Genomic DNA, 18202 nt, shown 5'->3' on the forward strand with positions numbered 1-18202 from the left:
GATCTGTGCCAGGACTTATTGGAATCCCCCAGGCAGGCATTTAGAAGTCTTTAAAAATCACAGGGGACAGTGGGAGCAAAACCCCTACTCATTCTCCAGAGAAATTGGCTTTGTTTAAAAAAAAATAATAATCCACAATAAGATGCCAAAGTGTGGTAAGACTTTTAAAAGGAGAGCTCTTAATGCGATCAGGAAAGGAATACCTCCCAGTAGTGCTCACAGGTATTTAATCGTTAGGAAGATTAGCAGAGTTGCAAGACTGTTTTTTTTTTTTTTTCCCCCTAGACAGTTTATTCCACACAATAATGATTTAAAAAAGGGCTGTAGGCATCAGCCATGTGGGAGAAAAGAACAGATTGTAGTGATCCTCCTTTTAACATAACCCGTGTATGAAATGAATGAAATTATCCTTTCTGTGATTCTCTCACAACAACGAAATCAGACTGAATCTGCATTACTTACTTAATATTAAGGACAGCCATCTCTTTTCCAAGGCTGATCAGAGATAGCAGTCTGCAGGAACAGAAGGAAGAAGTCTCTTGAATGGCTGCTGTGATTTCCTCCTACCTCTGCTTCAGGCTGAGTTCAAAGAGATGCTCTAGAGATGATGGTTCTTCACATGCTGACTTGGATGTAATATATATGCCAGGGCAGGGGCTGGGCCTGGCACTGAGCTGTGGATGCTGTGAAGGATGAGGGCCTTCTGTGCCTTTCCCCGAGGAAGTACAGAAGTTCCTCCTAAGAAGAGCTCATCTCCTGCCTTCTGAGCAGTTGGTGGCTTTGGAACACAGCCCCAGCTTGCCAACTCCGGGGCTGCAGCATGAGCCCTTCTTGGCAGCAGCAGTAGGAAGAAGTTGCAGTTGCTGGAGCTCTTGCAGTAAAGCAGCACAGAAGCTTAGCTAAAGCCAGCAGAGGCAAGCCCAAGAGGGCTCTGACTGAGCCAGAGGTCAGAGGCAAATTGTTTTCATGGCTCTGGACAGGTGGAGGGCAGTCCGTACTGAGGGGGAGAGCTGAGCTGAGAAGAGCAGTGCAGGAGCAGGTTACCTCGAGGTCAGCTGTGTCTTTCCAGGATAAGCTGATGACTGGACTGGAGCATTCTTCCAGAGCTCTTTCCAGGGATCTGTCCTTTGGTCTCCACCCCGTATACCCCCAGATTTGCCGCATTGTGGATTTATCAGCCATTAATATTTGGCAGAAGTGTGGACAGCTATTCTTCGCAGGCAGATCATGTTTAAGTCTTGGCTCTCTCCTATCTAGAGTTTAAATTTTCCAAGGAACAGGCAGAGAGTTTGATGCACAACTTCTGTTTAACCCATGAGATCCAAACGTTTCCTTTTGCAGCGTCGGGCTCAGATCATCAGCTGCAGCTCTGCTCGTGTGGCAGCTGTGACATCTGCACCCTTTGCACGTTGAGAAGCTGCTAGCATCTCTTCATGTACAGCGCATGAAAATGAGTGGATCCTTGGGGGGTAAGGCTGTTGACGTCAGGGATGAATTTGGCCCATCACTTCTCGCCGAGAATTGTTCTAAAATTGCATGTGATTCTGGTGTTTCAGTGGATTCAGCAGGGAAAAGTCCATCTTCTCTGATAAGGGAAGTATGACTAAAATCCAGAATTCAGAGAGAGCTTAAACCAGGAGGGGTTCAGAGGAGGACACTGAGCAGACTCCTGTGCACATGAATTCAGAAGCAAGTCAGAAATGTGCATCACTTCCTCTGGGCCAGTCACACCATCTGACCTGGGGAGGACCTCCCTTGTGCTGGCAGCAATATCTGCAGACACAGAGCCTGGCTTCTTGTTGAAGCGTGAAGTATGGGCAGTGACCAGAGCGAACCCCACGCTGCTCCTGGCTGCTGGGTCTGACCTGAGTGTTTGAGGAGCCTCAAGAGAAAGATTTCCGTCTTCCTGAGAAGCCTGTGGCCAGCTGTTTCTGCTGAACCTCTGTACCTAAACCAAGAGCAATAGATGGCTGAGGATGAAGAGAACAAGGGCTCCTCTGCCCATACGCGCTGTAGTTCCAATAGCAAATAGAGAGATAGGGAGAGGAAAAAGTGCTGCAGCCTGCAGTGACCACATCCCTGTGCTGGAGCAGCAGGAGGAACTGCCAGCCCTTTCCCTGCGATGGCAAAGAGCTGTGCTTCCTGCCAGCTTGTGCAGAGAACAAATTGGTGATTGTTTCCCATGCCGATTTACAAGATCTTATGAAGGGGGCAGCTCTGCCTCAGAGCTTGGGGCCCTGCTGGGCCCAGGCAAGCTGCTGATTTCCCTTTATGCCTACTTTGGGGCCTCTGAACATCCGTGTGTTTTGGAATCAAAATATTCAGGCTGCATTGCAGAAGACTTTCTAATGCTAAAAGGAAGCAATGCAACCACACAGATTATTAATGCCAGAAACATGCAAATCCATTTTGTCCTGGACCCAGCAGATCTATATTGGGTTCTGATTGTTTTTTGTTTTCAGAAGTAAGATGTTTAAGGATCTGTAGTCAACGTATTCCAAAAACACTCAGAGCTGAGCCCTCCAAACCAAACAACCACCTTTGAAAAAGAAATAAAGGGGGAGCTCATATCAGTAACAGCACTGGAACACGTGGATTAAGGAAAGGCATGTCCTTGGGCCTTCTGTAAACCATTTCCCTTTTCTCCTTCTGTCTGTCTGCCTGTCTGCCCTCACAGTCACTGAACAGACTCGCTCTGGGTCTTTATCATGCCCTGTGATTTATGGCACATAACAGCAACCGAAGCTGCTGTTTAAATGAGTTCTTTGGATATTTGTGTTCCAAGAGGGATTCATGGGCCTGTCTTTGAATTACCGCGTCCTTGTGCTAGAGAGGTGTTTACAGCAAAGCAGGAGGCTGGAAGCCCTTTATCCCTGGGAATGATGGAAATGCCATTATCTCAGACTCCAGCAGATGCAGTGGAATGGGGAAGCCTCCAGGTGCAGCCCACTTGCTGCCACGCGTGCTGCTTCTGCTCAGGGTTTAGGATGTTTGGTTAAGGATGCTTAATTAATCAGATTTGCTTTTCCTCCTTTGAGTGGGGAAAACCTGTAAGGTTGATTCTGAGTAGTTGTCAGGCAGACCAGAATGCTAAATGTGTATTTGGACAGTTTCTTCTAATGTGTTTAACTGATAGACACAGCAACTCCTGCAAAACTGTTGCCTGGATCTTTTAACAAAGCACATGTTTAGGCATTTAAAACAACAGCCTTGGGTTCATTTGTTTCTGCAGTTGTTAAAACAGATTTGAATAAGGAAAATAAGGAAGCCCCTTTGGGGGTGAAATATCTGTTTGTCTGTCTCCTTGTCTGTGTATGGATGTATCTGCCTGTCTATCTAATTTCAAACCTGGAATATTTAGACACCCAGGAATCCAGGGAGCGTGGAAGTGAGCTGGGAAAGGAAAGCAGATGTGCTTTAGGAACTAGCCTAGGTGATATTGCTGGATATGGCAGCTGCTCTCAGGAGTAGAAGAGATGCTGTAGGCCTGAATCCATTGCCAACATTTCAGAAGTCACCCTGGTGCTGGATGCCCAGCCAGAAACAGAGGAAAAAGACAAGGGTTCCATGAGCTGTCATCTGCAGAGACAAATTCCTGTGCCAGGCTCAGCAGCAGCCTGTTGTGTCCCAGCTGGGCACGGCTCACAGCAGCCTGGCAGCATCTGTGCCTTTCCTGGGACCACCCAAAATCGCCCTTGTGCTGTGTGGTTCTGACATCTGTGCCAGCCCACCTGCAGCCTGAGCGTGCACTTGCCTTAGAGTATTACTTCCTGAGGACCTGCAAGCTTTTCTTCTCTTATTGCTGTAGCACAGGACTGATTTCCCTCATTGTACTCATGTCACTTCTTGCTGTTGGTATAGACTGCCAAACGTTTTGTTTCTACCTCCCCCGTAGATATGTCTGCATCCACTGCTGTTTATGTTGCTGCTTTCAGTTAGAGGGTTGTTTTGGTTTTTTTTACATTTTTTTTAGTATGTCAGTTGCATTTGTATCCTATTTTGTTCTTGCTAGTTACAAATCATTGTACTACAGGATAAGGGAGAGGACACCATACAGCTAACTGCAGTGCTGCCTCACCTGGCTTATGACCATTGTGTATCCTGGGGTTTTCCTTCATGATACAGGTGGGGTACCTGGAATAAACCTGACCGAGGCCACATCTCCTTGCAGCTGACCCTTCTGGGATGCGGCTGGTGTTGGTGGCAGGGTGCGGGTGCCCCTGGCTTGGGGAGCAGGGCCAGCAGCGGGTGGAGGTGGGCCAGCGTTACATAACGCACCGCTCGGCTCCAAAGACACATCCAAGTGATTAATTTGAGGCTCTGGCAGCCGCTTCCCTGTAATAATATTTTAAACATTACTTTTCCACTGCTTCTTGCCAGCAATCGTTATTTTGCGCTGTGGAGGCTGTAAAATTTCACTTCAAGGATGGGTTTCACTCCCGTTACAAAATGTGTCTGGAATGTGCAGATGTTTCCTTTGGGGAATAGAGAGCCAATCCGCTGTAACACATCATCCCCACAGGGAGGACTCAACGTGCTAAGCAGCCCTATTCACAAAATCACAAACAAACAGACGAACACAGCACCCTGTGGGGCTGTGCCCAGGCTGGGAATGTTGCTCAGAGCCCTGTGGGTGCAAGCAGCCCAATGCTTGTGCCCCTGGAGCTGCAGATCCTGCTCTGCAGCCTGTATTGTGTGTGCAGCTTAGCTTTTGCACAGTGCTACATCTTAGCATTTGCTGGAGGTGGATTGAAAGAACGATGAAAATGTTGGCTTGTTGGGTGCATACATTCTGCAGGCAACCAGTCTGCTGGGCATGGGTGCTGGACCAAACCCTGCCTGTAGCAGTCTTTTGGGGCTTGTAGCACTTTTAGAGAGAATCTCATTTGGGCTGTTAAGATTTTTGTGATGAGGCCTGCCTTGATTCTGATGTGCACCTCTGCATTAATTAAGGGCTACCTTTGCCTCTCCATACCCTGCATAAAAACACAGTGGAGCCTGGAGAGTACATGAAGGCAGGTATGGAATAAGTACACAAGGGAATTGTTGATAGCAACAAGTATGGGCTTAGAAGACAAGCCTATCAAGCACCGATAAGCAAAATACAAGGATGAGTCTGTGGCCAGCAAAGCTGGAGAAGTTGCACAATTATATTGGGAACTAAAGGGATTAAATGATATTGGTCTGTTAGTAAACAATCATGATCAAATTATCAATGAAAATACAGAAAAGGCAGTAAATATTTGTTTTCTATTTGGAAAAAAGCCAGGTGATGTATTTGTATCATATGAGGATGATGAAATACTTTCCACTCCAACAGTAACTGAAGAGGATGTTAAACAGCTGCTATTAATGTTAGACCTTCTTGAACTAGCAAGTTCAGATATTTTGCATCCAACAATTTTTAAAGATCTGGCTGAGGAGCCCTGTGGGCTGTTAACATTCTCTTTTAGGGAATTTTAGGGCAGCAGGGAGATTCTCGAGGACTGGAACAAAATGAGCGTGATGCCAGTGTTAACAGAAGGTAAATGGGGTGCTACAAGTGTTTGTTAACCTGGTGTCCTGAATTTATAGCCTGAGGAGAAACAATGCAGTGTGCAGCGTGGACAGAAGCTAGAAGTTAAAGGGGATAGTGTCATTAGTGGCAACCAACATGGAATATTCACTTATGGAAAATAGATCTCATGAATTTGTCTGACTTTTAAGTGAGTTTACAGATGGAGTAGATGAAGACGATGATGTTGATGTAATACACATATGACTTCTGTAGGTATTTGACTCAAAGCAACATATATTTGTCAGGAATTGGAAAGAAAGAAATCAACACATATATTGAAGGGATTAAATACTGGCTTCAGAATGTAAGAGCAGGCTGGAGTCATCCCAAAGAGCTGCGTTGCAGTGAAGTCTCGGAGATTGATTGCTGACTGCCTCTGTAGCATATATGTCAGCAGGCTGGGGAAAACAAAATGCAGCAGTGATGCTGTACTGAGTACCAAAGCACAGCCCTGTGGCTTGCAGTGTGTGAGTTGCTCTCATTGCTTTGCATTAGTGTAAGAAGCAGATTACCAAAAGGGAAGGGTGAGTGGCTTTGTGGCCCATTTCCTTCTCTTTCCCCAAACCAGCTCACACATTGTGTAGGTCCCAAAGCTGCAGTAGATCTGGAGAGCCTGTCCCTCACTTAGGAGACTACAGAAAGCAGGCACAGCGTCGGGACTGCAAGGAAAACACAAACCAGACCGCGCTGCAGCCGTGGTTTAGCCAAGTCTTGGTCCTGAGCATGCTGCACTTCTCTTTTTCTTCAGGCTCTCCAGTCTGTGGGTTGTCTGTTGCAGGCAGTGGGCTGTGAACTCTGTGGTTATGCTTAGCATCATTGTTTTCACAGAGCAGCACCATTTACTTTGTGCTATTTTTAAACATATCAAGTGCTAATGTGACTGCCACGAATCCCAGAGTTTTCTGCCTGGAGGAGAAGAAGAAAATGAGTGAGGGGCTCAGCATCTTCCATCCAGACTGTGTGGTCCCATGCTTTGCTTCTCATCGCTTCCCCACCTCAGCTTCCTCCAGCTGGCAGCCCATGCTCGCAGCCCAAGGGTGCTGCTGAGAGCCTGGAGCAGGGAGCATCTGAAATGTGTGAAAATGCTGTTGGTAAAACATATCGGAGGTGAAAATCATTTGACAGACACGGTTAAAACGCACACCAAAATGTTTTTCTTTAGCAGCCACCCGGGAAACTTGGAAAACTTGCTCGTCTGTTAGAGATTGATGCTAGCTAAAGGTCAAACAAATTCGTACTGTCAGCTACAAAAGGGAAAGCGTCTGAGGGAGTGTTATCACCCGTGGGAAGTGACTGCAGAGATGTGGCTACTGGGCCAGCCTTGTTGGTGCTGGAAGGAGTGACTGCTCACACATCCAGGAGGGCAACTGATGGTGGCACGCCAGGTGGTTGCACTGCAGGCAGCTGCTGCCCTGTGCCCCGCAGTGTGTTTGGGCTGGGGCCTCTCTGGCACTCCCTTTGGCAATGACTGATGAAGAGACCACCACGGATTCTGTTAGCTCTGCTTCTCCCTCGTGTCTGTGCTGCTCTGGTGATAGTAGGTCTGAAGCAGGGAGCGCACCTTGGTACTGCAGGGTGTGGAGGGGATGTCAGCAGAGGGCAGTGATGGCTGTTGTGCTGCAGGCAGCTCTGCGGTGCTTGGCCCTTGGACTTTCGCTGTCTATTTCTCAGTGTTGTGGGTCTGGGTTGTCTGCTTTGCCGAGCATGCATGGGTAACTTTGGCTGGGAGGTGATGCTCCCATCAAATCGTCAGTCCTTCATGAATCCCAGTAAGGCCCCTTTTTGATGCTTGTGGCATCACAGCAGTTGATGCCCAAGTTGTTGTTTCACTGCTCCTTTTGGGATGCTGAACACAGATTCCCCAGAAGGTTTCCAAGGAATGGGCATGCAAATATTTTTTCATATTGTGTCAGTGTTTGCAAACCAGACGTGTGCTTCTAAGGAGACTTTCTTGGAGTTCTGTGCTCCTCTTGCTGCTCTCAGCCCAGCAATGTGCTGTTGCTATCGGTTCAACGTTTAGGGATGTGGTGTAGTGGCTATGGTGGTGATGGGTTCGTGGTTGGACTTGATGATCTTAGAGGTCTTTTCCAACATTTATGATTCTCTTTCAACTGCCTCTTGCATGCCCTGAGCTCTGCCTTTGGTTCTCCATTGTTGTGTACAGCAGGGCTTGCAGTACTGGAAAAGAATGGTGTTGTGTTGCTGTCTGAAGGATAGCTATTAAGGCAAAGGCCTCACATTAAAATAAATACAAATAGAATAATATTTTTTTTAAAAAAGGACCTGAATATCATCTGCTTCATCCTTTATCCCAATGGTGAATTACTATCACCAATACCTGAACTTTTATTGGAACTTTTTCACTTTGTGAGCAAGGTTAAACATTTGATAGCTCAGTTGTGTAATTCCTAAATTGCAGCTTAGAGAGGGCTCACATGCCATGGTAAACTGAAATATGGGGCTCTGAACATGCTGATGTGGGTAGGCACTGGAGGAGCCATGTGCCAATGCATTGGAGGTGTTCTGGGGAAGGAAGTGTTTATCTGGTTGGAGAACAGCTGGACTTGGGCTGCAGGCTTCAGCATTGTCTCCTTGCTTGAGCTGTGCCATGTGTGCTGGGAAGATGCTTTGTTTTGATGGATCTTTGGTTTTTTTGCAAACTTTCCATGAAACTAACATATATTTGCGGGGCTGACATTTAGCTGGCTGAAACTGCAGACAGCTTGTTTATGTGCAGCACTAATTATGGACATTAACTTTATTTAAATATTTGAGTTGCTGCTTTCCCAAACTTAGCTTTCTTTGCTCTGATCTCTCAGTGTGATGTTACAGAAGCCAGGCAGGGCCGGGTGCCTTCTCCTCAGTGATATTCAAACCTCACTGTACATCAGCTCGAGTCACCTCTTGGTGGAGGGGAGCTCCACTTGCAGTGCCAGCAGTGGTCTCCACAAGTGCACAAGGCCCTGGGGACACTCCAGTGCCCTTCCTTGCATGCATTTCCATTGTTTAAACGTTGGGAACAAGGAGATGAAGTCAGTCGCAGCCTAAAAATAGCTTGTAAATCAAGCAGTTCTGTGGGTCTCTGTGCAGACAGCAGTGCTCCGGTTCCTGGAGCCTCGTGTGTGCAAGGCCCCCACCCAGCCCTCCTGACTGAGGAGTGGAGGGATGGAGCGCGTGATGCCATCGCCTACGGGCTGCACTGCCAGAACATGACATCACTGCATGAGGTAACACGTCCCCTTTGTTCGAGTGGCTTCATCCCTGGTCCTGCTTATAACCATATTTGGGAAAGTCTGAGAAAAGCTCCCTGGCTGTGGGATGCGAGGAGCCGCTCTTTGGGTCTCAGCTGTGCTTCAGACAGTTCCCACCTGGAGGTCGATGCCTTTGGTGTGTGCTCAGCAGCACTGCATCCCCAAACCTTCCCCAGGCTGCAGGCACAGCAGCCAGAAAGGGTGAGGGTGGGCACAGCTGGCCCTGGGGTGTCCCAAGCTCAACTCCGTTTTATGCAGAGCTCAGATTAGTCCCATTCTGTGCTGCTTGAAGCTCTTGCAGCCCCTTTTTTCTGGGCTGCCTTAAGGAACCCAGACACCCAATGCTCAGCTTCACCTGAGCTCACCCACTGTGCTAAGAGCTACAGGGTGTGTTCCATGCCACTCCGCAGCATCTGCAATAACCTGTGCCCAGTGGAAAAAGGATGAACAGGATTGATTCCTGCAGCTTGGAGTGCTCTGAGAGAGGCTTGTGCAGGCTGCAGGGGGAAGGAACCTGGAGGGGCAGCAGGAGCAGACAGAGATAGGGCTGCTCCATGTGCTCCTGGCCCTGCAGTGGGCCTGCAGCACTGGACATCATGTCTTGGTCTACTCATATCGAACCCTACTGTCTCCAGGCTGATCTGCCTTGCAAGGGCATATGTGAGAGTGTTTTGCAGTTCTCCCAGGAGAGCACAAAGTGTACGGAACATTGTAAAAATGCTTGTATCCTTGCCTTACATTTTCATATCAACAGTTATGATTTTGCTGTGGGAAGAGAAACATTTATTCATTAGATGAATATTTGTGAAAAAGTCTTTTGGGGCAAATTCCTTGGAGAAAGCTGAGACTTGAGCCAGCATTTGAAACTCATAAATTCAAAATGAGCAAATAAATTGTCGTCGTGCTGTGACAGCCTTGTGGAGGCAAGGGTACTCCCCTCTGCCTGCCAGCCACAGCAGCATCTCTACTCGGACCTACAGCATCTCTCAATGAGCCTTTCCCTGGACCCTGCTGCATCTTCATTCTATCTCCAGCAGCTTTGCTGTTCTTTGCAAGGTGATCTGTGCAGATAAAATGCACTGCTGGGAGAGCAAATGTGGGTTTGCAGTACCTCTCTGCTACATGGGTAGAGGGTGGACAGAGGGTGAAGACCTCTTTTCCTGGCCTCACACCAGCAACTGAAACCAGTACCTGATGATGAAAATCTCCATATGCTCTTCCTCTCCTGTTTGTGGAGAAGTACTGGGAGCTGTGTCTGGGGGCAGTTCAGCAGCTGGGATGCTCAGTGCAGGACTGCAGCATTTCCCTCACCCTCCCAGTTCTGCACTGAGTGAACCGGAGTTTTTTTTACATTTCCTTAGCCACTGTGGCATGAATCTCTATTCCTCACTCTGCACACAAAGTGCTGTTACTTCTGCTGTGCTTCCTAGGAGAGGTGCAAGCCAAAAGACAAAGTGAAAAAGGAATCAGATCAGCAAAAAACTGTAATTTTCCTGGCTCAAGCATGCAAAAACACATAGGGTTTTTCCTCCACTTTTCTGGAAAGTCTATTACATACGTCAGGCACAGCACTGTTGCAAGGGGTACTGTGCTGCCTTGTGTTCTTGGAGCCCAGCAGAGCATTTGCCATGGTAACACGTCAGACAGCCCAGTTGCGGCTGGGCTGCCTATTGCTTCTCAGGAAGGAGTGGTTTGTGTCTCACAAGCTTTCCTGCGTCCCTCTGTCACTTGCCACACTCTGCAAGGTGTGCATGCTGCAGCCTGGGTGTTGGGGACCATCAGCCTGGGCACCCAGTGTGTCTGGGGGCAATGAGGTGTGTGGAGTGTGCTGGGGTCAGAAATGGGGAGCTCTTTCCACTGTAAGTTGTGCTTGGGTAAACGAGGGCTGAGGTAATGCAGGAGAGGCCTCTGAAATCAGGAGTGGTGCAGAGAAGATAAATAAGAGCAATTATTCATCATTCACAGAGCAGAAAGTAAGGCAGTGTCCTGTGAAATGATATGGCTAGCAGATTTAAACCAGCCAACGGGAGTAGTGGTTTTTTGTTGAAGCACATGAACGATGGAGCTTGTTGGCTGAGGAAGGTGTTAGGCAGCATTGTCTGCTTTGATCCCATGGCTTCTGCTATCCTTGTGGGCGCTCCTGCTGTTAAAACACAGTCTCTGGGCTAAAGTGATGCTGGGGGATGGATTTTCCCGTGACTGTCAGATGGCGTGCATGGTGTGCATGGTGTGCCGGAGGCCAAATGCTTTATCCCTCTCGCACTGCTGTGAGCCCCTTCACAACTGCTGCAGAGGTTCCTGTGCAGACTGGATGGAAACATGAACATGCCCAGGCTGCCCAAGCACCTCTGGAGCTCCACGGACCTCCAGCACTTAGCTAAGCTGGAGCTTACCGGCCTGCAGCTCCCTTTCTAATGAATTGCTGCTGCTTTTCTCCAGCCTGCACGCAGGCTCCTCTCTGCACAGACATTTCTCCCTGTCTGTGGATGCTTTTCCCATTACTGTTCTGGCTGGGCTCCTCACACCAAAAGGGCTGCGGAAGGCACGAGCCAGCACTGCCCCCTTCCCTTCCCTCCCTTCTTCTGTGAAATGAAGGCAGTGCGGGCCCGCAAATGACATAATGAGAGCATGATATCAGGCTTGGCAGGCGGAGGCGTGCTATACCCCGCTCAACATTATATGTTCTGCGGGATTAAGAAAAAAACAGCAGCGCACCAAAAAAAGCCCGTCCACCACAGGCTGCAGAAAAAACCACCCGGCTCCCCAGGCCGCCTTTCCCTGACCACCTTCTGCCCGTTGGAGCTCTGTGAATGGATGCTGGCAGCTGCTGCTTGGGGGCACACAGGTGCCGGGTGTGTTTAACTCCCAGGAGTGGTCCGGCTCCATCCACGGGATGTCCCTGGCGTTGTTAGGGACTGGTGTGTACTTGCACACCATCTGTGAGATGAATGCTGTCCCTGCCGTCATCCCGCCGCTCTCCCTGCAGTACACGTGGCTCTCCCAGCCTCAGGCAGGAATTGGTAGCAGGGCTGGGATGGAGCTGCAGGCTCCCAAGGTTCAGGCTGACGCCCTCGTTACCAAATATTCCCTTACCCGCAGCTTCGCCTTCCCCACATGAGTGAGCCCGCTTCCAGAAGTTTTCTCAGAACTTCCTTTGCTCAGCACATATGTCAAATGTGTCTGTGTGCTGGAGGTATTGTGGAGCTGCGTGGGGAGCTTTCTTTATGGGGCGTCTTTCACACAGCTCCTGCTCGGTTCCATAGTCGCTGGTGGTGGGTTCTGATGCCTCAAGAGTTCTTCAGAGGAGCAGGCCGAGCCCTCCCAGCCCCTTTGGCAGCACACAGTTCCATTTTACAGATGTGGATGGGATCAGGAAGCTGTGACTGGCCTCCAGTTGCCTTCTTCCAGGAGCACACCGTGTTCCTGGTGCCACGTGCTGCACAATTAAACACAATTTTTCTTTCTCCTCGTGGGCAGAGCAGCAGTCAGCATGTGTGCTGCCTTTCAATGGAGAGCTTTGTTTTCTGCTGGCTTCAGCCCTGTTTTGAACCTGCTCTGAATTTCCTCCAGCCTGGCAGTGGGCTGGGAAAATATAGTCGTGGCAGTTTGTGGCACCGAGAGGCTGAGCTCTGTCCCACAGCCTGTGCCTGGGGTTTTATTGATGAATAGTTCTTTCCTATCCTGATTTTATTTTTTCAGCCTCCTTTGGTTTACAGCCCTCTTTCCCATGCCAGGAAGGTATAATGTTATTTTCCATACCAATTGGAGAGGGAACAGTGGGAGAAGGCAAGCAGGTGGCTGGAGGTGGCAGTTGCTGGCACCCACCACCACTCCTGGCTTCTGCAGGGCTGGGCTGTCCACAGGAGCCTGGCTTCTCAGCAGATTCCTCATGGAGATCTGGGGCCAGAAGGTTTTATACTGGTTCTTCATCAGATCGTGTTGGCAAGGTTGGAAAATAGCAAAGGTATTAGGCTTTGATTTGTAGATTGCCCTCTAGTGACTCGTCCAGTGGAGAACATCAGCATCTCCACCAGCTCAGGACCTGAGCTCAGGCTGTGAGGTTGGTCCTGTGTCTGCTGTGGGGTATGGATGAAGCTGTTTGATCCCAGGGGCCAAGGGCTTGGGGTCATCCCTTGGCTGGAGTTTGAAAGCTTTCTCTGAGGTGAAATGGAAATAATGAGAAGGGATATTTGTAAAGAGCTTGGAAAGGCTCAGGACTGAGCCCTCCATGCACTGCAGGAGGATGGAGAAGAGCAGGCAGTTCTGTTGGAGTCCTTTGCTTCCTCCTTGCAAAGCAGCAAGATGGGAGGGAAGCAGAGGGAGCTGCAGGGACAGCAATGGGCTTGGGGCTGTCCCAGGACATGGCTCCCAGTGCTATTGCAATGCTTTCCCTGCCCAATGGTTATTGCCCTGGCTTTGTAGCAGCAGGCAGTTGGGTTTGGAATTTCTCTTGTCTGAGTGAAGAGCAGGAAGGCCAGGGCATGAGACATCTGAACTGAAACACTACTTCCTTCTGTCTGGTGCTTGAGGTTCTGCCTCAGAATTAACTGGGCTATTTCCATGTGTCTCAGAGGAGAAGTAGAATGTTCTCCCTGTCACACCGGCTCACCCCATGCCCAGTATGTGCACAGCTCAGCACAAAGATGGTAGCTTCTGGCTCTGCTCACCTGCCAGAGCCTTCTGTGCAGACTGCATGCTTAGCTGGTGGACTCGCTTTTCTAAGTCTGTTTGTTGAGCTTTTATTTTGCACATTTCTTGGCCTTCTTTATTGGTGTTGCTGATGTGCTCTTCTGAATCCACTCTCAGCTTGGCAAAGAACTCCTGGACAGCAGAACTGGGAAAAATAAATCTTTTAAAGAGACATCCATCCCTGTTACTCATCCCCCTGGTTTCCTGGAATCACAAGTCATTTTTTGCCAGTATGGTTCAATTCTTTTCATTCAGATAGATTAAGTTCAAATATCAGATCAAACCAGGAATTAATTTATTGGGGAACAAAAATAAGAGGTGAGACAGGAAGGAGAAATTACGAGAGGTGCTCTTAGGGAAAAAAGGTGAGGAGGGAACTGGGACTGTGTGCAGTGTGGCTGCAGGAGCTGAGCCATGTGTCCAGATCCATCCTGCAGCCCTGCAGAGATCCTGTAGGAGAAGAACCATTGCTCAGGCTGGGAAGAAGAGCATTGGTACTGCTCAGTGATTTTAACCAAAGAAGATTCATCTGAAACCAGGGACTGGAGTTTATAGGGAACAAGCAGAGACTGATCAGTGAAATCTCACTTCTTAGCTGAGTGTCATTTTACGCTTGAAAAAGAGGACATGAGGTGAAAAGAAAGAACTGAGCCAGATGACAAAGAGAATTTTTTTGCTTTGGATGAATTGAAGGATGTTGGTGTTACAGGGAGAGAATTAAAGATTTTTTAAACTTTGTTAATTTTATTGCGAAAATTGAGTTCAATTTTAACCAGAAAATATTCTTAGTTACTTCGTTTAAGCTTTTTCAGAGAGATCTTCAAAAAGATCTTTAAACATTAAAAGTCGAGTGCATCAATTGTGTGATTAATTTCCTGTTCTTTGGTGTTAGAGATGGACGTGGAAGTTCATATTCTTTTTTTTTTTTTCTCTCCATAAGTTAATTGCTAATTTAGTCCACATTACCTCTTGATTACTTCTTTGAACACGTATTAGAAGTGAACAATTTTTTTGAGGTATACCTCAAAATCAGTAATGCATTAATTACATCTGTGATTACTCTAGGAATGCTGTAGAATGGTATGTGTATAATGGTAGGCCAGCCTGTCCCTACACATTATACAGTGCTGGGAGCAATGCATGCTTTGTAGCTGGGAGAGGTGTTTTCTTTGGCTGGGAGAACCATTCCACATTAACACACCGAAACCTTTCTGTCTGCAGTCTGGATGGAGTTTGGAGAGAGGCTCTTCTAAGCTCCACCGATGGAGAAATGACAAAAAGTTGAACAAAAGCTGAAAACTGTTTTCTCTTTCTCTAGGGATCTTTCCAGAAACAAGATCAGTGCTTTAGATGTCCAGGTGTTCAGAAGCCTGACTTCTCTGGCAAAATTGTAAGTACATGCTGTACACTTCTAGTCCTTCAGCTAGCAGAGCACGTTTGGGCTGGTACCGTGATGTGCTCATGTGTCATGAGTAAGCCTTGTTCTTGGTCAACCTCGTGTTGGGCCCCAGCTGTACGTGTCCATGGCCTCCTTCCCCGAGGTGTTCAGTTGCACAGCCCAGTGAGGGCTGATTTGCTGCCTGCTGCTCACAGTCAGGCAGGATCTGGCATGCTGTACTGAGTGGAGGGGAGATGAAGGTGAGAGAGTAAGTGGTATCTATCACAGGATGGATTGCAGAATGGAAAACGATGGTAAAGCTGTGCTGTCCAGATCCCACTTGAGAGGGAACTGGGTGCTGAGGCTGTGGGTCCCTTGAGGAGCTCAGCTGCGGTGAAGCAAAGGCCTGCCTTCATGTCCCACTGCTCCCAGCACCCTGAGGAAACTGCCCAGGCTGAGTGGGCCAGGAGGAGAGCAGAGCTTTGACCATTAGCACACTCACTGGTTGAGCTGCTGGTCAGGTAGACTTGCACTACTATTTACCATTGGTTCCTAGAGAAGGTTGAATGCATTTTAAGAAAAAATAGATTGTCAAATCCAAAAATGTGCCAGCACCTAAACCTGATTTGGTGGTTCAACCTTTGTAGCTGATAGCCAGGACAGCCTACCGTCATTACACTTCAAAATCTCCTAGAAGGAGAACAACTCTTTGGAGGACTTGAAGTGCTGGAGCTGGACTTGAGCATAGGACCAGGCTGCCCAGAGAGGTTTGAATCTCCTCCCTTGGAGATGCTCAGAAGCTGTCTGGACATGGTCTGTGCAGTCCACTCCAGCTGGCCTGGGTTGAGGAGGGCTTTAAGCCAGATGACCCCCAGAACGTGCTTCCAACTTCATACGCACTGTGATTCTGTGATTAAATGCCTCACATAAAATTTTGTCAGTGTATGTGTATGGCTTTTGAGACTGGGAGTGATCAGAGGGTAGGTGGCCGCCAAGCAGAGCTTGGGACTGAAGTCGATCATGTTTTGTTGGCTGGGAAGCTGCTACCAGTACAATGAAAAATTTTAAACTTATTTTTTCCATTTTTTTTTACAGAGATTTAAGCCACAACAAGATTTCTACATTAGAAGAAGGAATATTTGATAATTTATTTAATTTAAGTGAAATGTAAGTTCCTCCTCCTTGTTCCTAGTTCCCTGTTGAGACCAAACCTTCCCTGGGAATTAAGTGCTGCCTTGGGGAGATCTGGGCCACATACCCCACCTCATCCCCACCACGTGTAATGGCACACGCTTTCCCGTTTGTGTTAATGAGGGAACTAAAGCCTTTAGTGCCCATTCACCCATCCAGCCCTGCCTGCTTGCAGACTGCTCCCTTGGTGAGTTTTTGGCAGTAAACCTCATCTGTCTCTGTGGCATTCTGAAAACTTTTGAGCATTAGAAAATGCAGAGCTGGTGCAGGAAGCCTAAATCTGCTTGGCTGCTGGAGGGATGAGTGACTCCCACCTTCTAATTACCTGGCCTCCCTGATGTTACCTCTCCTCTCTCCAGCTGCTGCTTCCTCATCCTCCTGCACCTCCTGCAGTTGCTTTCTAGATTTTCTCCTGTTTCTTCCTCAGGCTATGTCCTGCTCTTGGATCCTGTTGGTGCCACTTGTGCCTAACCTCCTCTCAGACTTTGCTTCTGTCTCCTGGATACCTCAAACCTCTGCTGCCATCCTCTTGGCTCCTCTACTTCTCTTCCACACTACCTCTGCTGAGATTGTTGTCTGCAGTCACACCCCCCTGTTCCTGTTGTATGGTCACACCTTGTGACCAGGGGACCTGATGAAAGGACACTGACCTGCCACACGTGTGTCAAAGTCACGAGAAGGCCCTTGAAGATCTTCTCCCTGAGTAATTCAGGTTCTTATGCTTACAGTGATTTTTAACTGAAGTAATTAAAATCTGTGTTGATATGTGAAAGATATGTTTCAAAGAATGCCACATATTTCCAGGAGAGATATATCAAATCACAGCACGGAATGACATTTCTGTGTCTGGAGCCAAAGAATCAACCCTGTGCTGTTTCTTAGCAAGCAAGAAAAAAGCTCAGCTACACATTCTCCATGAAGACAAGGCACAAAGGGCATTTTCAGCTTTGCATTTTTGCTTGAAAATTGCACTGGAGAGACAGAAGGGATCCCTGCTGTGTCCAAGTGAGCCTGTCCCTGCTGAGGCTGGCCTGCAAAGTGGTGCTTTCAGTATAAAAATCCTGGGTTCAGCCCCTGCGGCAGCCCAGCCCAGCTGGCGTCAGCTAAACAAACATCTTTCCATCTCTGTCCTGTTCGCAGCTGAGTGCCAAAGGCTGTAATTTGGATCAAGCTTAGCTGCAATTAAAGTTTCCATCTTTTCATTAAACTGCCACATGGAAAGATTATCATTGACTTTGCATTTCTTTTTTGACAGATCAGTTTTATTCTCTTAGCTATTTTTTAATGGAGCTGTAAATAGTCTCCCTTAGCTGCAGAGGCTGCCATTACATCCAGCGGCTGTTAGATGGCAGGCTATTTTAAATATAAGATTGTGTCTGTAATTTGCTTCTAATTGCAACAATTATTTGTGGAGTGAAAAAAGTACTTGGAGTACTCGCCTAATTCTAGCCTCTAGAAAAATCATGTTAATTATTGCTTGATTCCCTATTCATTAGCTCCCCTAGCAGTTCTCTCCGAAGCATTTCACTGGAGTTGCGCAGATGGGAACAGTGAGGGACCTGCACATTGCTGTAATTAACACTTAGCACATGCTTCCCGTTGTCAAGTGAAGGCGTAACTTTCCTTTGATCTCCCTATTACAGAAACTTAAGTTGGAATCCATTTTTTTGTGACTGCAAACTTTCCTGGTTGCCCCGCTGGGTGGAAGACAGAAAAGTGACCATTATCCAGGCATCAGATACACGATGTGCAAACCCTCCTGAGGTGGCAAACCTTTCTCTCTTCAGTGTTTCGTTCATCAATGCTTCTTGTGGTAAGGAGGCACGATGGGCCGTTGGTGGGGAAGATGACTAAAAGGGTGGGAAGTTCCAAGCAGCCCTCAGATGGTTCTAGCTTTAGGCTGTCATTCTCTCAAGCAGTTAACAATCTGACTTTAAGCAGTGGAATATCGTTACAGTTGGTGGGACCTGAGGACATGATAAGTTGGATCTGTACAGATGACAGGGCTCCATGTCAGGAGTGTTGTATAAACTCTGCCCTGATATGCAGGCTGTCTCCTGGTGCATGTTTCTGCCTGCCTTGGTCAGCACAAACATGGGGCACTGGTTGCTTGGCAGGTGGGGAGTAGCAGCCCTA

At 47.9% G+C, this 18202-nt stretch overlaps 1 protein-coding gene across 3 annotated transcripts in view; it reads left to right on the forward strand.

Moving 5' to 3' along the window:
* Positions 1–18202, forward strand: part of PKD1 (polycystin 1, transient receptor potential channel interacting) — an 85679-nt gene that overhangs the window by 18623 nt on the left and 48854 nt on the right. For all 3 annotated transcript variants that reach the window (XM_090151431.1, XM_031606977.2, XM_090151432.1), the window contains exons 2-4: positions 14816–14887; positions 15971–16042; positions 17710–17879. In XM_090151431.1, the coding sequence (XP_090007557.1) occupies positions 14816–14887; positions 15971–16042; positions 17710–17879 (314 nt within the window). The remainder of the gene's footprint in view (positions 1–14815; positions 14888–15970; positions 16043–17709; positions 17880–18202) is intronic.

Source organism: Phasianus colchicus, chromosome 16 (genome assembly GCF_987193195.1).
Source record: "Phasianus colchicus chromosome 16, bPhaCol1.hap1.1, whole genome shotgun sequence".
NCBI classification, from domain to species: domain Eukaryota; kingdom Metazoa; phylum Chordata; class Aves; order Galliformes; family Phasianidae; genus Phasianus; species Phasianus colchicus.